The sequence below is a fragment of the Calypte anna genome, chromosome 18 (genome assembly GCF_003957555.1).
Source record: "Calypte anna isolate BGI_N300 chromosome 18, bCalAnn1_v1.p, whole genome shotgun sequence".
NCBI classification, from domain to species: domain Eukaryota; kingdom Metazoa; phylum Chordata; class Aves; order Apodiformes; family Trochilidae; genus Calypte; species Calypte anna.
The window spans coordinates 3,869,584-3,892,396 of NC_044263.1; the positions used below are offsets into that span (position 1 = coordinate 3,869,584).

General features: G+C 40.5%; 2 protein-coding genes across 2 annotated transcripts; both read left to right on the top strand.

The window, feature by feature from the left end:
- Positions 1-7,848: 7,848 nt before the first annotated feature.
- UTP6 (UTP6 small subunit processome component) lies at positions 7,849-17,761 on the top strand. Its single transcript, XM_030461817.1, is given in 23 exon segments — positions 7,849-7,968; positions 8,049-8,133; positions 8,698-8,739; positions 8,826-8,918; positions 9,497-9,544; positions 10,321-10,384; positions 10,912-11,030; positions 11,425-11,502; positions 11,931-12,012; positions 12,362-12,443; positions 13,097-13,278; positions 13,706-13,785; positions 14,466-14,543; positions 14,710-14,889; positions 15,175-15,255; positions 16,357-16,466; positions 16,554-16,599; positions 16,601-16,619; positions 16,914-16,955; positions 16,958-16,987; positions 17,542-17,558; positions 17,560-17,598; positions 17,600-17,761. Coding segments are annotated over 23 exon segments (1,791 nt in total). The 5' UTR covers positions 7,849-7,876; the 3' UTR covers positions 17,702-17,761.
- Positions 17,762-18,796: 1,035 nt separating this feature from the next.
- Positions 18,797-22,756, top strand: LOC103529097. Its single transcript, XM_030462114.1, is given in 3 exon segments — positions 18,797-18,868; positions 20,337-20,597; positions 22,677-22,756. Coding segments are annotated over 3 exon segments (375 nt in total). The 5' UTR covers positions 18,797-18,834.
- Positions 22,757-22,813: the final 57 nt, after the last annotated feature.

Sequence of the window (22,813 nt, forward strand, 5' to 3'; positions counted from 1 at the left end):
TTCTGAGTCCCTTTCATGGATCTTCCTCACTCAGAACCAGGGCACTTCCTGCTGAGCCTTCGGGTGCCATGGAACTCACAGACGGGACAGCAAGAGGACACCAAGTGAAGAGAATTTTTATGTGATCAGAGGTTGGTCTTGAGGTCAGTGCCAAGTGACAACAGGCAACAGACATTGCAGTATGTGGGAGAAAGACTCCTAAATGTTGTATAGCTGCAATTTTGTCCTTGGAAGTTGTTTATTGCCTAAAATCTGTTCCTGTTTCCTCCCTACTGTTTACAAGCCGCTGCTGCTTCTGGTGGCTCATCCTTCTAAATTTCAAAACCAGGAGGAGGAGCCAGAGGGCAACTTTCCAAGTAGGAGTGAGAGATAATTAGGCAATTAATCTCTGGCGTTGGATTCGGATCAGCTTGTGAACAGACGAACTAAGGATGAGACTGTAGCCTTGAATGGGATGGGACAATTCAAAACAAAACGTGTGCCTGTGAGCCCAACTGCCAAACAATAGAGCTTAGATACCTTGAGCCTGCTTTTGGTTGGTGGTTTTTTTTTTTCCAGTTTGTAGAGAGACTCTTCATTTTTAAGTTGTTTAGATCTGCTGCTCTGCATCATTGATATGTATTTAAAAACTGCAGAGTACTGTTCAACTGAAAGAGATTTGGCACCTTCATAGTGTTGTATCTATGGCTAGAAGGAGCACAGGGCATAGAATTGCAAGCAGCTTTTATTTACCTAGCACAGTTAGAAACAAGAAAATAAATATTCCTTTCCAGAAAGATGGAAATCTTTATTGTTTCTTCAGAAGAAATGAGCTGTGATATCAGACTTGTGTCCTTGACTTGCCTGGCAATACAGACCCCAATGAATTTTACAGATGCATTTGTTAAAAATGAAAAAATTAAACCAAAATTCTTAAATATATAGATATATACATATATGTACACCAGGCAGCAGAGAGAAGTTTGCCATATGTAGCAAATGACAGAGCATCTGCACAGCCAATGAATATTGTTTTCTAATAAAGCAGTCTGCAAAAGAGAAGCAGTGTAATGCAGTCTACATTACTGAGATTGATATCAACTCATAAAAAAGTAAAAGATAAGTATTGCTTTTTTGCTGTAAGTATAGAAAATATCCTTTCATGATGCAGAAAAGGACATTTAATGTGATAAACACAATAAACAATCCTTTGCAAACAAGAGTTGCTCTAGAAACAGTAGTGCTTATGAGCTAAGTATAAGCTTTTAGTAAATATTTAAAAAAAAACTACTTACAGGTTCAGGTCACCATGAGAGCCAGTGTCAGTGTCCTTCACATTAATAAGGAGCTGAAGTTTGCTGTTCAGGGTGTTGCTGAGAATAACAATTCCACAGTGAGTGTTCAGGGTAGCTGTGTTTCTTTGTTTTGGCCCTGAGCTTATGAGCACATTCAGTGGGATTCAAGGGCATCCAACATGGAAGGGATCTTACACACTCCAGTTCTGTGGTTACATCCAAATTTGCTTCTTGTCCAGCCCACCAAACCCAGGTTTTCTGTGGCAGAACTGAGAGTGCACAAATGCTGCACAACTGAGACAAACCAAAATGCTTCATGCATAGATGGGAAGGTGTGGGTACCACAGCTGTCACTCTGTACTCCAAGTACAGGTCCATTTCAGTGGCATCTGTGTCTTCCACTTACTCCAATAAACTTCACTAGATGCTGAGTTAATTTAATCTGCAGTAGTTAATAATTAATTTTTTGGTTCATATTCTTTATTTTCAACCTGATGTGGCGTTGATCAGCAGTAAGAGGCCATGGAAATTATTAGATAACCTATTCTTTCCTACCTATTTGGAAACCAAAAGTCAGCTTTCACTCTGTGTTTTCCCAGACTCTTCTAAACAGAGGCTACATAATACTGGAAAGGGAGTAATTACAACTTTCTGGGTGACCACGGGGCAGTGGGTGGGAGGAGCACTGGGTATATTTAGGGTGGCAGGATCATATTGCTGTTGGGGTGGTAGCCCTTGGTCTCAGTTTGCTTTTCTGCATCTTAATGTCTGGTGCTGCCCTGTTTTTTATAAGCAGGGGACTAAGAAAAGAGAAAATAAACTTTCCTGTAAGGGAAGAACCAGACTGAAGCCTGGGGAAGAGCTGAGATCTGACACAGCAACCCTGATGTGCAGCCATGGATGCAGCACGTGTGAAAGGCTGACAGAGCCACTTGTGATTCTCATTCATGTGTTAGGCTGGGGATTGCTTTTGTACAGAGCTGTTCAAGTGTATTCTGGGAGCACAGAACTCCAGGAACTTGGCCCTCAGGGAATCTTAATGCACCCATAATGCTCAGCTTTCAGAGCTTATGTGTCTTGAGTTATTGTAGAGGGTAAAAAGTGAATGCACGGTGTGTTTTGTGCCACTGAATCACCTGCCTCCTGCATTCACTTGGTGAACAACAAATGATAATTATTAGTCATTATTGAATAGCAAAAATTAGTTGCTTCTTGGAGTTCACTTAGTGATGTTGCAATATATTTTTTTCATGACTCTCCTACCATGAGATTTATTTCTTGATTTTCAGTTAATGATTTATTTTTGCTTGGTGGCTTTTTCAGCAGTAGTGTTTGTTTATAGTGTTTAGACAGTGGACTAAAAATATCAGAATTGTTTTAAAGGCATTATGAAAAGCCTAGTCCAATTAATTTGCTCTAGAAAGGCAGAATAGGTCTTCAGGTAGTTTAGCTGTAAATCCAGAAATGTACTAACAGTATAAGCATTCATTATAGAAGATTAAATCTCATGTAATGAACAAAAACAATTTATAATATAAAAACACTAAGTCAGGTTAAAAATCTACTTATTTTTAAAGTCTAAACCAAGATCTTTATTCATGTTAGATTGGATCAAAATTAAATGTTTTAATCTGGAGTTGTTTGTCTTTTTAACAGAAAATTTGTAGATGTCCTTTATGTAATTAAAAAACCCAAATCCTCCACACTAGAGTGTTTGTGGATGATTACAAACAAAATAAACAAAAACAAAGAAAAAACCCTGTGACAAATCTGGAAGTTTAAATGCCTAATACATGGCAATAGAATAGGACTCGTGGTAGTTCATGTAATTTCAGACATACAGCTTGTGTAGTACTCACTGCTAAATTACAAAAAAAAGTAGTTCTAAGTGAACTTTGAGGAACTGTGTTCTCTTAAGTAAGTCCTGGAAACTGTGAAAGAAACAGCAATTGAAAAGCTTTTGCTGTAAACTTAATTATTAAACTCAGAAATGCAAAGATCAGAGAGAAACTGCTGGAAAGATGTACAAATTAAGTCAGTTACAGGTGTAAATAGAAGTGCAAAAATTAAAGCTTCAATCAGTCAAAAAGAAAAAACTTTGGAGGATCAAAGTTTATGTCAATAAATAGTAAAATGAAACCTCAAACTACTTAGTTAAATTAATTTCAGCTTTAAGTAAGGTATAAGTTTTAACAGGGATCAGTCATTTCTTTTGTGGCTAAACCAAGTACAGGTTAATAAGAAGAGGATTTTGAATTTTATCATGAGCAATTACTTCAGTGATAAGATCAGGGTAGAAACTGTTTTCCTTACGTTTTCCAGTTAGCACTGGTATACAAAATTCACACGTGGGAGAGTTTATCTAAATGTCTTATACCAAACTTACCACGTTATCTGTGGTTTTATATACTAGAAATTGCTTCAAAAGGCCTTTACAAACGTTTATCTTGTTTTTGAAATGCTGCTTGGGATATATGATTCTGCCTGATCTGAATTATCCATGCTCCAGAAGCAGTTTTACTGGTTGTTGCCATGGCTGTGGTCAAAGTGTTTTTACCACACTAAACACATCTCCACAGAGGGATAAAAGAAACATAGCAGGAGGCCAATCCTAATCTTGCTTTTTGGAAGGAGAAATAAATCTATATGTGGCATAATTTATGCTCTTTGGCATACCAGTTTAATTGATGCTAGTACTGACATCTTTGTGTTTAAAAGCTGGGAGGCTTTGCTCTGAGGAAGTTCCATCTCTACCTGACTTGTTACTCATGACATAGCAAGGTCACTGAGAGCCATGCCACAATTTCACCCACTCTTCAAACCTAGGCAGGTTAGTGAAGTAAATTAAGATTAGTACAGCTCTGTTCTGCAGAGCTCTGGTAATAACCTTAACTACAAATGTATGTGCAAGAAGTAATATCAGATTACAGATAATTAAGCAATACATTTCATGGTGTAGACAACTTTTGAGCATGTAAGAGATGATTGATATAGTTTAAGATTGTTGAAATGTGACTGTTTTCTGCTGGATTATGCATTGGCAACTATCATATGATGGTTGACTGCTCATAACTGCCCTGCTGCATTTAAACAGACTGTCAGCTACTTACTAACCAGAAAAATGGCAAAACTGAATTAAAAGACATACTTGTAGCCACTACTGTAGAAGGCCCTGGAGACCCTGAATAAACAGACAGATCTTGTACCAGGTACCAGATGTGAACTGGCAAGGAAGCAATTCCAAAGGCTTCATTCCCCTTCAATGAAAATTCCCTGTTCATGGATGTTCAGACCTTGGGGCAGCTAAGAAATGATGCCTCAAAATGAGTGAAGTAAAAGTTTGATTTATAGAAACTCAAGTTCAGAGTCAATGCAGAGAAGGAAGTAAAAGTCTGGCCTTTTTAAAAAGACTGCATGTAAGAGTAACTTGTTGGATTATAGTTCTGTTAAGGCATTTAATTAAAATGTTTATTTTTTAAAAACAATAGTTTAAGAGATAAGTGAGTGAATGGAATTCAAGTAACCATTCAGATCTCCTTCTGCAGGGTAAGGGCCCACAAGCTACAAGAATAAAACCATGCACTGACAAAGACAAGTATTTGTCTGTCAGTATGGAAAAAATAACATTTGTGTAGGACAGGTAATTGTACCCCTACTAAAGTAAACATGGAGCAGTCCAACTGAGGAAAACAAATTTTTGGAGGCTGAGAGTGGAACTGCAGTGATGAAACAACACTTAATGCAGGGTGACTGATGGTTTTGGCAGAGGTTAAACCAAATCATCACATAAATTGTTTTAATTACAGAAATAGGGAAGTTAATATAGTCCAAAGTTTGGGTTAGTCTATTTTTCAGAGTACATTCCAACCTGCTTTATTAACAGATGTGTTTGTATATTTTTAAATTGAAGCCCCACATGCTTGGTTAATGCTTTATAGAACTGTTAAAAACAGGTCCCTAGGGATGAACCACTGGCTTGACTGAAGTCAATGGAAGTTTCCCAATTATTTTCATGAGGTCAGAACATCAGTCTCATTGTTTTACAGGGTATCTTCATATAGTGTAAGTTAATTGTAAAATACTGTACATCTTTCTAAAAATCTGCAACTGTTTCTGCATTCATGTAGTAACATAGAAATAATTAAGATCTAAGTTGATTTGTAATTTCAGTATTTGTCTTATGAACATTAATCCTTTTAATAGTGACAAGGCTGAAAGCAAGGGCACTGTTATTATTTCACAATATATCAGTTCCTTGCAGACTATCACCTACAGATGTGAAGCTGTGACAGTTTGCCAGAACTTCTCCTGCAAGGATTTACTGATGGAGTTTTGCTAAGAGACTTTGTAAAATCAGCAGCAGCAGCAAACCATGCAAGCCTACAGGTGCAATGGGCAGCAGCTGCCTCTGTGGTCTTCCCAATAAGATTTGTTGAAACTCTGTATCTCAACGTCTTTATTGGTAATGGATCCCTCTCTTAATTTGCACTGATGCATTTGGAATGTCAGCTTCCAAAACAGGGCACATGGGAGGCATTTAAAGTAGATTTTTTGAAAGGAAAATGAACAAAGAGCATGTCAAGTTCCATTTTGATTTGCATGACAAATCCAGCATGCAGTGTTCTGGTGGGTCGGGTTGGGCTTGCCTGCCACTCACTGCATTTGTCACTTTGGTTTGAGCACTTTTGACAGTTTGTTATGTTAATTGTTCTAAGGATTGTTTTGCCGGGGGAAGAAAAGGAAAGGCATTTTTATTTTTGTACTTCTTCCATTTACAGGAAAGGAGGGATATCTGTGGGAGCAGAGAATGTTTTCAATTTGCTTGCAATCTATTTTATTTATAAATAATGCTGTGAGGTAATCAACAAGTATTTTAAATCTTATTGTTACCCTGTGTGCTATTTGAGTGGGAAATACTAGGCCCCTAAACTAGAAACTTGGGGAGCCTATTGTTTTGGTGCTCACCATTCTTTCTTCCTTTGAGTCCCACAGTGATGGGTCCTGCAGAGTGGTTTGTGCTATGTCTATATGCTTCTCTTGGATGATATTGTGGTGCTTTGACAAGTGCTAACAAGGGATTTAATGCCCTCAGAGGCATTGTTGGACACACATTGTTACTGGTATGTGGATGGTATGTGAGTAACTCTCATGTGTCCAAGACCTGCTGGTAGATACATGCTTATCACTGAATTCCTCCGGAGGCAGAGTTCAAGGTGGAGGTTGCTGTTGCCCCTCAGGGTACACACACTTCTGTGTCACCTATGTTAAAGCAGTCATGGGTGGAGTTTGAGTTTGTGACTGAATGCAGGTGTCAAAACACTATAGGTTGACTAGTAAACAATATTTTCAGACTCATAGAATGATCAATCATAAAGTTTCAGGAGAAGACTGTTTCTTATGTTAGTGTCTCACTTTCAGAGTTGCTGTTTTTCATCCACAGGAGAGCTTAGTGCTCAACGAATGAGGAAAGCAAGGAGGCAGAAATAGGATTTCCTAGAGGTTTCCAAGTAATGACTGACATCTGCCTTTTAAGCTTTGAACTCCTACACTGCACGTGGTTTTCTCATCTACATGTTGTGATCCAAGTGCATCATGACAGATAAGCTCTAAATACAGAATGCTTCATGGCACAGAATCATGCAGTTGGATGCAGAAACACCAAAATAAATGCAGTTAAGCAATAAAGTAACTCATTTCACATTCTTGCTTAGCTATTTGCTAATGCTATGTTTCCTGACCAGTGTAGTTCTCCTTAAGTACTATTTTAGTAAAGTCTGTGGACTTAGATCAATTTGAGCTGGTGCATCTCAAAAAATAGTCAAACCCCAGATAATTAATAATGAATAATATTTATTACACCACCACTTGGTGGTCAATTAATAGCACTGTAATACACAAAACCATGGTCTCTGGCAGGCCAGGGTAGGACATGAGAGCCTCCAACCCTAATGGCCTACATCAGGAGCTGATGTTGTCCCTGCGAGGTGGGCAAGTGGCTCTTTTGTTTGGCTGCCATACACTGAACTCAGGAGCCTGTGCTTTTTGGTTTGTGACTGAATGGTGCCTTTCCATTTCCTTGGAGCTTTCCTGTTTGATCACTTCCTGGAAAACAGCATCACTATATCCTGTCAGAGTGAAAAGTTGCTAAATCTCTCCCACTAAGAATTAGGGTTTTTTTCTCTAATACGCACCAATGACTGAGAAAAACCACCACAAGTCTTATCAGGTGAAACAGACATTTCCTGTCACCTGGTTTTATTGTTAATTTTCTCATAAGAAAAGTGCCGTGTGCGAGGGAAGAGCCGTGTCCCCTCACCCGAGTCTGATCGCTGCCTCGCAGCCTCTGTCAACGATGGAGATGCCCGGCGGGAGCATCCCGCGTGTCCTGCGTGACCAAGATGCCCTCACCCACGGCATTCTTCCCACCCCAAAGCCGTCATATTGGGAACCGGTTTCCAGTTTGAGAGCTCGTCCGGGGCCGGCAGGTTCGGTGCAGGTTCGGTGCCGGGGCCGGCAGGGGGCGGCCGAGCGTCCCCGGAAGGCGGCGGGGCCGGAACTGTGGGGCCGGGATCCCGCGTGGTTCCCCCCGCGGTACCGCAGCCATGGCGGAGCGGGTCGAGCAGCGGCTGGAGGACCGCATCCCCGAATTGGAGCAGCTGGAGCGGGTCGGGCTGTTCACGCGGAAGGAGATCAGGTGAGGCGGCCCCGGGCTGCGGGAGCCGGCGGTGCGGGAGGGCTCCGTGCGGTGGCTGATCCTCCCCCTCCTTCCCGCAGGGCTGTGCTGAAGAAGGCCTCGGCTCTGGAGTACAAAATACAGCGGAGAGCGCTTCGGAAGGAGGATTTTATTAATTATATTCAGGTAGGCTGTAGGTGCAAGGTAGAGTTTGGTGGTTTTGTTGTTACCCCCGTAGTACGCGGGCTGGTTCTGTTGGTGTCTCCTCACCTGGCCCCGGTTCTGCCGGGAGTGATGTTCTGGCACACACTCTCAATTTAGACACACCAGAGCATGAAGCATACCCAGGGGTTGGTACCTGAGAGAGGCTTTTTCTTCTTCTCCCTTTTCCTACAGTTTAATCTCCAGGGATGCTGAGACCTAAGTTTCCTGAAGTGCTGTGCAAATTGTAAATAAGAGTATTTATTTGTTACAATATTAGGAAGTTTGGCTTTTGATTATGATTCAAGAATATGTGGGGTGCTGACAGCTCAAGTCTGAATATCACATGTGATACAAGTGTTCTGTCTGCCTAACTGGAACTGTTTTAGCAATGTAGAGATCTGGCTAAAATATTGTTGCATATGTTTTTCTGGACATAATTTTTATTGCCCATCTGATTAGCTATAAGAAACTTTTCCTGTATTTTTTTCCTTACTGTTTCATATCTCCTCATTTGCTCTTACACATTTTTTTCCCCCTGCACTCTAGTATGAAATTCATCTGCTGGAGCTAATCAAGAAAAGAAGAGCAGTAAGTTTGTCAGTTATTCAGAGTACAAAATACTTTATGCCAAATTTTCTTTAGCAATGAAATGAACACTCTTCTTTTCCTCCTAGCGCACTGGATATTCATTTAAGAAGGATGAAATTGAGTACTCTATTCTTCACAGAGTCCATTGCCTCTTCAACCGTGCTACAGGAAAATGGAAAGTAAGTATTTGTGTTTTATCCTTATTTGTATTGATAGGTTGAAAAATGCCCTTCTGGTATGTGAATTTATCTGGATATCATTGCTGCCAAATGTTTGAAATGATACAGAAGAATGTAATAGAAAACTAAGTGGATGTTTGGTCTTAGAGTTAACAGTAGCCTAGAAATAGATCATTCATGTCTGGCAGACGTTTTTTGAACACAAACAATATTGTGTCCTACTGAGTAACTAGTCCTCAACTTTCTGATGCTAATGGGTATTGCAGTTTGAGTTTGGTCTTTCTGTTTACAAGGACTAGAAATGGAATGAAAAGAACTTTCAGCTGCTTTAGAAAAAAATTGTCTTGATACATTTAATGGTAAAACTTAAATGGGGTGCTTAAGGAGCCATTACAGTGAGCTCTCTACTGAGTTCCATGGAACACAGGCTTGGTTGGAGGGGCTCCAGGGGTGTTTCTTGAGGTGGGGTGGTTGGTTGTCTTTGGATGTTTTGCAGGAACTAGAAGGATTTCAAGATCTGGTGATCTTGTCTTTGCCTTACTGTAAGGTTGATTCTCTTTCTCTTGCATTTCCAACAGGATGATGTCCAGCTTTGGCTTTCACATGTTGCATTTTGCAAGAAGTGGGTGAGTTTTCAAAACGTTAATCTTACCTGATTTGAGATGCTGGATTGGTGTTCAGTCAGGCAGCTGGAACTTGAATTACATGTCAGGGGTACAAGCTTTACTGCCACAGGCTGTATTACTGAAATAATTCTGAATGCATTATTTGAGCTGCTCAGGACTGATAGGTGTAAGTGTAGAATTTGACTCAAAATGAATTGGTATAAAATTTGGTGCTGGCAGGTGGCAAAGGTGAGGCTGATTGTGTCTGGAATACCACTTGGTTTGGAAGAAACTGGTGGTTCTGGAACATATGTATCACCTCTCTGTGAAATGTGATTTTGTTCCAAATATTTCTTATCGTGGCTACAGTGAAAAGTGTAATTAGGGTAATTCTGTCCTCTTTAAACTTACCTGTGTAAGTCTTTAAAGACTGAAGCATTCCCTCCTGTACTGAAGTCATTGTCCCTCCTGTACTGAAGGTGACCTTGTCATAGAAAACTAAGCCACTGAAGGAAGATGCAGTCTTCACCTCAAAAGCAGTCAGTGAGACTGTGGATTTGTGACCTAAGCAATGTTTGTGTAGTTCAGAAAGGTTTGAGTTAACTAATCTGAAATAGTCTGGGAACATTTGCAAGCTGGTCAGTATTGAACAAATATGAGAAACTTCCCTCTGAAGATGAAGTAGCAGAGAAATCTCTTTTCCAGTACAATTGCATTACAACTTGTTACCTTTCATAATGAAACTTCAGTGCTAGTGATTCAGTACTAGAGTTCTTATAGCAAAACTTCTTTTGCAGAATTCAAAGCATCAGCTTAGTAAGGTCTTTTCTACCATGTTGGCCATACATCCTGATAAACCAGGTAAATAAAAAAAGGGTAAGTGCTATATAGTTGATATAATAGTTCTTTTAGATATCAGTTCAAACTATTGAGGTAAATCCCTGCACACTTTTCTCTGCCTTGCTGCTGCTTAGAGAGAATGGCTCTGACAGGGATTGTGCTGAGCCATCAAAAGGGTATGTGAAGTAGGAATCTGCATGGTCTGAATGACCATTTCCTTGGTAGAATGGGAATTAGGTAGATGTTTCAGAGGTAGAAGGTGTTGAATATTTGTCACTGCTTTTTAGCTTTTGAAGATATCACTGTCCATCATTGGATCTGTAGCTATACCAAATTAAATTTCTGGATCTGCTTAGCTTTTGATCCTTTAACTCAGTTTAAATGGAAGACAGTCATTCTTGTTCCATTGCTGAGCTCATGGATTATGCTAGGGTGGGTACATTGAACAAAAACAATCTGTGCATCCTGGAGAATAGCACCAAAAAGGGTTCTTGTGACCAGCCACTTGCTTTGCCTTCAAATGAACTTCTTTGTATCATCTCTTGCAGCACTGTGGATTATGGCAGCAAAATGGGAGATGGAGACAAGGCTCTCATCAGAAAGTGCCAGGCGCTTGTTCCTTCGTGCTCTGCGCTTCCATCCAGAGTGCCCAAAGCTTTATCAAGAAGTAAGTTCCTGGTTTTCTTCTCTCATCAGTTGTTTCATCAATCAGAGCAAATCCATCCAGCGTATTTCTCAAACCAATCAGAGGAAACTGAAAAATGTTGCTTTCCCATCAGTGGGAACATATTGAAAAATTCTCTGGCCTTTGCTAGGGAGCATGGTTTACTTTGAGGGCAAGTTAAGGTTTAAAGAATGACTAGAAAGTGGTAAAATCCACAGGTGGAAATTTTCTGAGTAAATATGTAGGAGAGGTCAACATGCACAAACCTTTACAAAGCAAGACTCTCACTGTATATGGATATTGGCAGAGTTCTGGCTTGTGTTACTACATTTGTGGAATTAGATGTTTTATTATTTATCCCCACCCCACAATCACTCATTAATTCTTGCTCCTACAGTATTTCAGAATGGAGCTGATGCATGCTGAAAAACAGAGGAAGGAGAAGAAAGAATTTGAAAAAGCAAAGATGGACTTGGTAGGTCAGCTAAACTTGGGACACAGTCTGCTCATCTACCACACATCTGAATGCCTGGTTTCAAGGGGCCTGTTTTAATGGCTTGAGAACAGCTTAGAGAAAGTGTTCATTCATATCCTGTGCCTATGTTAAGCTTTTCAAGTGTTGACTTATACTCAGCTCAAATACGTAACAAATATAAAGAAAAATCAATATCTGAAGTCTTTTGTTACATCCCCTGGTTTGAAAGTTAATAGTGATTTCTGGAAAGGAATAGTTACATTTAACTGTCTGTTATTTTTTTGTAGTTGACTTGTGCAAATTGTGTAAATATAGACTTAGATAAAGAAAACATTAATGTCTTCTGACTTTTTTTTGCCATGTTTGCAAAAATGGTACCTGAGATAGGAAAAAACAGTTTTTCAATGATGTTATGCTTAATATTGCAGGGAGAATTCAATTACTCTGAAGAGATTCTCAATGGGGAAATGGCTCGCATAATTTACAGGGATGCTGCTCAGAAAATTAAAGGTGATTTAACATTTCTTGTATCTATTCAATACAAAAATTGTCACTTTTAACTTGGCTCTCCAGTGGCTCATACTGATACACTTCCCTCTAGTGCACACACTAAGTTATTTTCAGCTATACTATTTCTTCAGTAGAACTTAGATAATGCCAAAATGTAAATTGATAGTGCTGATAGTTCTGGTTTTGTACATGTTCTGCAGGCTAACTAACATCTGTACCAGTACAGCTTTTGGGCTGAAGTGACACAGGTGCAGCTTACAGTCTCAAAACTTGTTTGCTTAAAAAAACCCTCAAAGTGTGCAGTGGATTTAATACATGATTTTTTTTTAAATCTCTTTTTGAAATGTAGGTGTTGAGTTCCATCTGGCTGTGCTTTCTATTGCAAAACTCTTTGCTTTTACCCAAGATTTGCAAAAAGAAATTCTGGAAAGGTAAGGTTTCTGGGGTTGTTTTTTGTTTGTTTGGGGTGTGTGTGGAGTTGGGAGTTGCTTTTTGGGTTTTGTTTTGTTTTTATTTTTTTTAGTTTTGTTTTGTTTTTTAAGAAACTTAGACTCATAACTTCCCTAATGTATAGTGAGGTAACAGGTTCACAACTAAAGGCTGTTCCTCTAGAGAAATAGAATGCTAAGGCCTATGGGAAATTCTTTAAGAAAATCTAACCATGAAACAAGCATGCTCTTTAGGAAAGGATACTTGTATCTAACTTCAGAAAAGGTTTTGAGGAGCTGGGAGGAATAGTTTAGATAAAATACAGTTGTCTCTGAATAATCACTAGACTTCCTTTCAGTAAATTTACTCTAGGAACTGTGGATTTTCCTGATGTACTTAGTGATTCTTTTACATCTCTAATTTCTCCAGTTGTGTTTCTCTCAAACGCTCCTGTTACTGGAGAATATCCATATTAAATAAAAAACCAAAGTGAACTAATACTTTGTCTTTATCTTGTGGCAAGATAAAATGTTTTTTCTCTGGCGTTTGGTTAGGTAGAAGTGAAGTACATCACTATCCCACTGTAAGAACCCTTCTGAGCATACTTGTGAGAGAAGAATGGTAGTAAAGGGGTTTTATAGACATGGTTGTTTAGTCTGCAGACCAAGTTTGCTGATGATCCTCTGACATGGGACTACATGGCCCGTCGTGAGCTGGAGCTGGGGTCCCTGCAGTCCACAGAACACACCACAAAACAGATGAAAGTATCTGAAATGACCCAGAGAGAGGAGCGATGCTGTGCAGTCTTTGAAGAGGCTGTGAGAGCAGTCCCAACAGGTGAAAAGTTCTGCCTGCATTTAAATATATTCTTTTTACCTGGTACTTTAGCATACTTTATACTGTGAAAGGTTTGAAGTAGGTGTTGGCAGGTGTAGCTAAGAGAGTGTAAGCAGTTTTTAGATGCTACCTTTTGGGATTTATTTTATGGGTACTTTGAGTTATTTTCCAATGCATTTATGCTCTTGAAGGAGCTGATTAACTTGAAGTGCTTTTTGTTACTTGTTTGCTTTTATTAGTGTGATTTAGTTCATGAGGCAAGTAGAAGCCCGTAGATGAATAGAGATTGTAAATGTAGGGTCTCTTGTCATACCTCTTAAAATGAAGCTGGCACTAACAGTTCTTGGATTTTCTCTTTATTAAAGACAATTTTTTGTGCTTACTTTTCTGATTCTATAAATGTGATATTATGTCTTTAATTCTACAGAGGACATGTGGAAATGCTACATTACTTTTTGCTTAGAGAGATGTAAGAGGAAAACCAACAGTGACGAATTAAAGCAAAAGGTAAAAGCTTATTATGAAATCATAGTAATAAATCATCCCTATTTTTCCTAACTTTTGTAATCAGACAAGGAGCTAATATATCTTGATGTATTAATCAGAAGTACTTACTTGTGGCCATCATTAAAAATCATTTGCTGTCCATCTGAGGAAGTCACTGTCAGGCTTACATGTGGCCTACCTGAATGTGAATAACTTGGGCATAAACCAGCCTTGTCAGTAAGGTTTTGTGACCTCTTTGGATGGAAGTTAAGAGTGCAAACTTGGTATTGTTCCCTGATAGGCCTGCAGACCCGTCCTTGTTCAAAGAAAAGGATGAATTAAAATTACTCTTGCAGATAAGTCTGAGTAAAGTTTGGTGCTGGCACATGTGCACCTTCGTTCTGCATCTGTGCTTGAGTGTGACTCAGTGAATTAACTAATCATTCTGTGCAGTTGAGTTACCTTTTAATACAGTAAAAAATTGCTGTTTTTCTTTCTTTCCTTGAAGAGGAAGTGTAATTTAACTGCTCAGATTTCCCCTTGGAATGTATGCAGGTACCTACAGCACTAGATGCATAACTCCTACTGAATTTGAGTGACGTGTTGATTCACTGATCCACTGGGCTTCTTGTAATGCTGCAGCCTGGTATATGCAGGAATAATGCTTATTTTCTTTACAATTTTTTCTCTTTTGGTTCTAGAGGCTGGAGAGGACACTGAGTGTGTTCAGCAAAGCCCATGAGTCCAGTTTGCTGCCAGAAGCTCTCTATAAGCAATGGGTAAGAGTTTACACAAAACATATTGTGAGGCTGCCCCAAATTGCTTTGTGCCTATCTTTGCAATTCTGAGTAGATAGGAAGGTGGGTAATACTGCATTCAAGGTCTTGCTTTTTAACAAGATACTAAAATTCTTTCTGGTAATTAGCTGTATCTGCTGGGTTCTAGCTTCAGCTCTTACTGGAGTCCAACCTCCTTGAGAAGGCTGCAGAGGTGGTAGGAGCCGCAACGAAGCGCTTCAGCCTGTCAGTGGAAATGTGGCAGATGAGGCTGCAGGTGCTCATCCAGCTGAAGAGTGACAATGTGACCCAGTGTTTTGAAGAAGCCATTAAGCATCTGAAATCTAAGGTCTGTGCTGGTTTTATGGACTTGCATTCATTAGTCTTGAGCTGAAAGCAGATACTTATTTTTTTGTTTTCCTTGACAAGGTATTCAGAGTCCCTGATTATTTTTAAGGTCAGAAACAAGAACTTAACATTTCACCTGCACATTGCACCCAGGAGCATTAGAGAAGTCCAAATTCACTTTTATATTCACAGTTTTAAAGTCTGAATGCTTCCAGGTGTTGCAGTCTGTTTCTGTAACTCAGAGACACTGTATCTCTATTATTTGCTTTATCTGCTTACCTTGTAGGGCACTTTGCCATTATGGACCCTCTGGGTGGAATGGAGTGAAGGCACAAACAGCAAGGAAGACACAGAAGCTCTCTACCAGGTACTTGGCTAATAGAAATGTACTTTCTATGACACTGTGCAAATAAAAGGGAGCAGTGTGTCTGATGCAATGTTTAACAAGTGCTTTATACTTCATGAATGTGTTGATATCAGGTAAATTCAAGTAAAACTGTGTGTTGCCAAAAATCATTTGGACATAGGTTTATAGCACAAATATCATCCCCATGCTTCTAAGACCTTTACATGTTTGTAAGCACAACCAATGATGCACTCTTACTTTATTTTGTGGTCTGGAATTTTTCCTGTTTTCAGATGTCTATCTGAACATGGAAAAGAGAATTTTTTGATCTGTGTGAAAGCATTAACATGTTCTGCTGTTACAGAACATTAAAGAACAAAACTAGGGCTTTAATCTCACTGTAAACTTCCTAAATAGTTCAGGGCAAAACTTTTTCCTCTTACCTCACATGTTGTTTTTTTTTTTTCTCCCCTATTTACAACATAAAACGTGTTTCAAGTGGAAGCTTGAATTCAGTCGTTTGTAGAGCACTGTGGATCATTCTGCATGAGCATGTTAGGAGAAATGCCGGTTGCCAGCCACGTGTAATAGAGGAGTTTGTAGTGAAATGAGGCAACCAGGTGCCACTAATTCCCAGGGAGTGTTAAGCCCACCTGTGCCTAATTAGGGTTGGCCCCCTAATCCTGCTCATGAGCCAACCCTAATCAGGCACAGGTGGGCTTTACACAAGCTCATGCCACTCCCTGGGAATTAGTGGCACCTGGTTGCCTCATTTCACTACAGGAGTTCACATGTGTTACAACTACTATTTTTAATTTGAAAAATATTTGATGTGTTATCTAATGCTGCTCAGAGACATCATTTGGGATGCTTCTGTCTAGTTCTTTGTCTCATAAGATTGCTTTATGTCAGGTGCCTAATTATGGCGAAGGTACTATGTCATAGAATCATAGAATAGTTTGGGTCAGAAGAGACCTCTAAAGGTATCTAGTACAGCTCCCCTGCAGTGGGCAGGATGTTTTTAAGTAGATCAGGTTTGTTTCTTCTCCCTTGCTGCTTTTTAGTTGTAGCTAATGTGGTTGGTTTGTTCATTCTTTTGGTTTTTTATTGTGCACTTGCAGCAGATCCTTACGTGCCACAACTCCTGCTGAATCTGTGACTATGAAAGAAAAGTATCTTGACTGGACTTACAGAAGTGGTGGTTATAAGAAAGTTAAAAAACTCTTTACCAGGTGAGAAATAAAACCTTCATACCCACTTGTTCTAGGGTCTATGTGAAAAGGCTTAAAATCTAAAGTTACTTGTGTTTTTGATTTCAGCCTGTGTGAAAACCGTCCATTTTCACTTGACTTCTTCAGGAAGATGAATCCAAATAGAAAAGGAGCAAAGTAAGTTGTTGAGAATCCAGTAGTGCCTTCTTGTTTGTAAAACAGACATCTAATTTTGGACTTAAATAGGAAACAGAGGACTTAAATGGTAGTGTCATTAGTTTGTGATCACTTTCATATTTGTTCTCTAGAGTGATTCATTGCATGTAACACAACCCAAGTTCCATGGGTAACTAATCTTTGGCAGTTGCGTGTGGTGCGTGTAATTTACCATGACTCTCTTTCTTTGTAAGAATCCAGTCAAGCTGCAGATTTCACAAAATAAATGGCCTTTTAATACCTTCCGTTGTTAGGAATCCTGCAAAATGCTCCATCTAAGAGAATACTATGAACGTGCTTGAGAGAGTTTGGTTCAACAGATTCTGGTAAAGAGATTGTTTTTTATTTATTCATTCATTGCTGCCTCTTTATTTCCATCCATTTAAAAAAAATAGCTGTTTGTTCTGCCCTTGTGATTGCTGTCATGTAGATTGGAACTTACTCTGAGCCATTAAGTACATAACACTCTGGCAGGGACCCTTCACTTTCCAGTCTGTGTCATTCACATGGGATGGCTTCAGCAGAACAACAAGCAAGTAAGGTTTGAGACTGGCTAGAATAAGAGATGTGCATCACCTTTAATTTCGTTTTGGCAACAATATGGAAGCTATGTTTTTATATGAAAGATTTCTGCAGTATTCTTTTTAAGAAAGTGTAACAGCACAATTAGTTTTGCATATTTCTTAAGACATTGCTTTTCCAGCTGGGAATAGACTCCAGGTTCTGGTCTTCAAGGGTTGTAGTTTCATAAGGTAAACCTTGTTATGGCTTTAACATCAAGGACACTTGCAAAAAGAGGGTTTCTAGGTTAGGACTGGTATGTTTGTTGAACGTGTTATGCAATCAAGACCTAACCAGAACTTCTGTTTTTCTTTTAAAGATCTCTGGGTGGATTACTGTCAAAGAGGAGCTAAGTCATCCTCATGGCAAACCTGAAAAACTGTGGGAGCATTCATTGGCGAGCTATGAAGATGTTGCAGGGAGAGCTGGTGGAAGACTTTGTTTCCAAATACACTCTATTGCAAACGGGACATTTATGAAAAATTATAAATATACTTGTGACAGTGAAGATTTTTTTGTTTTAAACTTCTTTGTACAAAGGTGACTGGATCATATTAAAATATACCTTCCTTACGTTCTTATGTATGTGCAAAAAAATACTCGTCTGCACATTGCAGTTGTTTCTAGTTTTGCTTCTGCCAGGGGCAAGTTTAAGTGCACACAGAGGAGAAAGCACAGGTGTCTCAAGGGGTTTCTTTATTCTGAGAGCAAACTCCTCCTCCCTAAACATTCAGAGGTAGCAGTCACAATGCATGAGCTAAAACAACTACATATAAAAATATATGCAAAAATAAATGCAAAACAACCCAAACAAAACCACGTACACTACTTAAAGCAAAGTCATTTTTGACTGGAAACAAAGTTGCACAACAAAAAAAATATTTTAAGTGTATGTTTTGTACACAACTGCTTCTTGGTGCTTTCTCTGAGCATGCTCCTACTGTGAGAAGGATACTGTTGTCTTTTAGCAAGATTAAGATGCCACAGAGCCGGGGAGAGCGTTGATACTTTATTCTGACTTTATGAATGTAAAGGTGTTTTCCTAAAGCGTTTTATTTGCCTTTTTTCTCCAGTTTAATTGCTTATTTTTGTCCACACTCTAGAACCTTCCCCTCTCTCTCTCTCTGGGCGAGAATTCCCAGTAGGCAATGGAAGAAGTTATGTGTAATGCATAAATAATGCATTACAGATAACGGTAGTGCCTGCAGGTAGATGGAGCCAGCGAGGCTCGGAGGGGCTGCGGTCTGGCTGGTGGCTGAGGCCGGGAGCAGCCGCCGCTCGCCCTGCGGGCTTGAGGGGCTTCCGCGGCGCCTCATTCCAGCCCCTCTAAGGACCCGTGTGGCGCCCAGCTCCTCGGTCAGCGTTGCCGAGGCATAGCCATTACGTTCAGCAGGCTCAGCATCAAGCCACCTTCACTCACAGACCGCCCGCCTGAGAGTGCCCGGGGGCCGCTGTTTCCTCGGGCGCAGCGCCCGCTGAGCGCTGAGGGACTGGCGGCTCCGGCAGGGCGGGAAGGCGGGGCGGGGCGCGCGGCCCAACCAGCGTCCCCTCAGCAGCGCCTTGCGCGACCCCGCGGGCTGCGCGCCCGGAGGCTCCCTCAGCGCCCTGCGGCATGGCGCGGCTGGAGGCAACCGCTGCCTCGGCAGGTGCGGCGGGCTCCTGCGGGGTAGGAACGGGGGTCGGGCAGGCTGGCTTCCCCCGCATGTCTCTGGAGGTGGGCGGGGCTCGCCGCTGCGGGGTTTGCCGAAGTACGCGACGCTCTGCCCTTCTTCTCTCGGCCGCGACCCCGGGCAGGCCCCTTTCGGCAGAAGGCCCGGCCTCAGGCGTGCCGGGCTTCTGGCTCTCGGTACCTGGGAGCCGGGGTGGTCCCTCAGCGAATTCGTCTGTGTTGGAAGTGGTGAGAATACCTCACCCTTCCTTTCTTCTCCCTTTGAGACCGTGAGACCCGCTAAAGGTGTTACCTTCTGCGCTTCAGCCAGCGCGTCTGCCATCTTCCTCCCGCCCCTCAGCACTCGGGAGGCTCTGGCCCCCTCGTGTCTCCTTGGCATGGCGGCCCTCACAGATGGTTGATTCATAGTCTTGGGCGCTTGTACTCATTGCTCCCGTGGCTTCCTTACCACTGCAGCTTTTACGGTCTGCTGCTCTGTCCCAGCTGGGTGCATTTTGTGTCAGTTTTGGGACCCTTTCCAGAGCTCTGGGTTACAGCTGTGACTGAGGAGACTGGCAGTTCTGTGTGGCTGCCACTGTGGGAACTGGTGCAGCAGAGGATGAGCCATCCCTCCTCAGCAGATTTGCTTTTTGAAGTGAAAGCCTGACTGGTTTAAAGCCTCTGATCATCAAGAGAGCAAACAGTTCCTTCTCAAGGGCTCAGAAATACTCAAATGCAATGGAAGTTGCATGAGCCTGATTGGAGGATTCTTTAAAACCTTCGTAGGTGATGGCTTCTGCCATTGAATCCACAAGTTTGAGGAGGAACAGCTTCTTAATGAGAGAAAAACCATGATCTGGAAGCCCAGGAAAGGTAAGCCTAAAATATGAGAACAAAACAAACAACAACAAAAACAAAAACCAAAAAGAAGCAGATGGCGAGTAATGAAACTTACACTTCTTGAGGAATATCCTTAAAAACTTTTGGGCAGTGCATAGGAAAATGCCTCTTCAGTTACTGCTCTGAGTTGTTGCCATGTAAGAACTTTACCATGTAATTTGTGTATGCCTAGATGCAAGAGTAATTAACACTACCAAAAAAAGAGCTTTTTGTTGTTTGGTTTTTAAACGAGAGCTGTGCTTTTTCAACATTTTAAAAAAAATACCAACAAGTAATTGTGAAACAAGATGCTGAGTGTAGTTACCTTATTAAAGAGTTATTTCCAACACAAGTCTATGGAAAATCTTGACTTGGGCAAGTGTTACGATGTGGACTGATGATTTGAAGCATCTGAAACCAGAAGCAGTGATTTAGTGATATAACATATACATGGAAATAGTGTATATTGTAATTAGATTAGTAGTCACAAAGCTGCATTTGTGTATCTGTTATTTATTTCAAGCTAAGAATTTCTTGTTCTTGTTTAATTCCTAAGTAGCTGTGTTGTCTCTTTCTGTTGGTTTTAGAATGTCTGCTAAAGGATATTCCAGATGTCCTTGATAGCGAGTCTGATGAAAGTGAACTCTCTGACAGCTCTCACAGTGAAGGTGAATGCCAGTGCCTCTCTTGTTCAGTGTGCTAATTTACACCCTGACCTGGAAGATTTGCTTTGCTGAAATCTCCGGGATGCCTTGAGGCTGTGACTTCTCCAGAGCCAAAAACCATGTCAGCATATGAGGTGGAGGACTGGGATAAAGAATTGGAGGACTCTGAATGTGATCCTTATGGTGAGTACAAATTTACTTGTGCTTCGTTGACTTTTGGATAGTATGTGGTTTGAGGTATGTGATTCAAAGTTGGTGCTTTTCCTGGTAATGTTTTTAAATAACTCCAGGTTATTGCTTCCAGGTTGGAAGCAATTTTTTTTGTTGTCGTTGACCTCATGGACTTGTAATTTGTAATTCTGTTGTGAAATAAAGGATTTAAAGGCAGTGTTGTGAAGTTCAACATGGAACTTTTGCTTCAGCACTTGAATTCCTAGAGAATGGAATGGTAAGGAGAGGAAGTCAGTGTGTGTATTGAGTTTCTTGAGAAGTGAGGACTCAGTAGTGTACCTCTGTTGTTCTGAAGCAGAAGAGAAAGGTATATGGAGTGCTGGAATGTAATTTTTTTGTGTATGAAAAAGAATTCCTTCTTTCTTCAAGAAGGCTAATCCAGAGAATGGAGTTCTTTACAGAGGAGAGGTACACAGCACCCAGTCTGTCCTGAATATGGTTTCTTGTTGCTTTGCAGTAGGGTTGGGGTTTTTTTGTGTGGTAGGGATTTTTGTTTGTTTATTTTTATTGTTGATCAGTTTGGTTTTTGTTTGCTGGTTTGGTTTTTTGAGGTTTTTTGTTTCTTTTTGAAGCTTGATCCTGTTAAGTAATTGTGCATGTGTTCAGTCCTGGACAAAGGTGGCAATGTATAGAAGCAGAATCTTTGGAGTTGTAATAGTCTCCAGTTGTAAACTGTTTTAAGAATGAGTGGTGTTGAACTGAGAGTCTCAGTCTCCTGTTTTGCCAGGCTGTATGTTAGGGTAGAATAAATAGATGGAGTTTAGTCAGCGGTGGTGACCTGCTGTGTCTTTGTTGTTGCAGAATAGTACTATTTCTATTTTCTTCTCATTAATGTGCATCTTTTGTACTCACTACAAACACTCCTTTCTTTGCTTAGGAAATATCGATTTGCTGTTTATTTAAATTCCATAATTGGCTGTTGTATTGGGTTCCATTGTTTGCCACAGAAGGAAGTGATACGGCTTTTGCAGCCTTGCTATAGAATCATTCTGATTTTAAAATGGAAATGCAGTAGGATTTTTTTACACGGGGTAATCTGGGGAGAAGATTATTTCCCTTTTGGATTCCTCCCTCTCTTCCATCCTGGGCTTTCCTTCTTATCTCTCATCTGCTCAGGTTTATGGAATGTTTTGAGGTTTTCTTTTCTTTTTTGCCACTGCAACTGTCACAAGTTCTCTTTTCCTTAAATTCCCTCATCCCTACCTGTAGATAATGTTCTTCAAATCCTCACAAACTTGGTTGAAGGAAGATGTGATTGTGGGGTTCAGGAGCTCGTGAAGAATACTGAGTAGAAGTGTTTGAGCTGTTAACTCCTACAATAAAGTGCTTGGTCTGTCTTATGGCATTTTATAAAATGCTTGCTTTGATGGCTTGTTTGGCAGTGCTACAGGAACTCTGACATGTGGATGGATGTACATGTTGGGTCCTCTGCTGTGCCATACTCTGGGCTTTAATTTGTTCAGTCTTTTCAGTGGTCTGCTAGCTAGAAATCTTTTGCTTCTCTTTGAGGACTTTGCCCTGTTATTGTGCTAGATTGGTTAAATAACTGGATTATTACCTTAATTCTAGATTAGTGGGAATGTTGTTCAGAATTTGCTTTTACAGGGACCCCACCCTTCCATTTTGTCTGGTGACTCAGTTCTTACAGGTTTTGGAGGGCTTCTAGTTGGGATGTGGTTATGGAGACAGCAGGAAGGGGAAATAAAAGTAATGTTTTAGGAGCCTTTTATACCTGGAGAAAATAGAAAAACTGTATGCATTGTAAGACCTGGTGTCAGATGTTCTAAATCCAAGTATTGAGCTTTTTGGAAAACTGTTCTGTCTCTGTGGCAAGAACTGTCCTTAAGATGAAGACGTTGCCAAACTTACCTTTCCTTACTTTGTTTGTAGATCTAATTCATGAGTGCTGGCAGACCAAATTGAAATACTTACCTGCAAGATGCTGTAGACTTGCAAAATAATTTGCTACACTATGCCACTAGCTTTCTAAATATCTCCCATGGTTTAAATCTGTTCTTTGATCTTCTTTAGATGCTGACGATTTCCACTGTGGAAGCTTTCAGGAAAATAATCTTCTGGCCTCATACTCGTGGCTGAGCTGGCCAGTTTGAAGATGCTGATGAATGAGGTTGACCCTGATCAGAACAAGTTTGGTTTCTGAGTTGGAT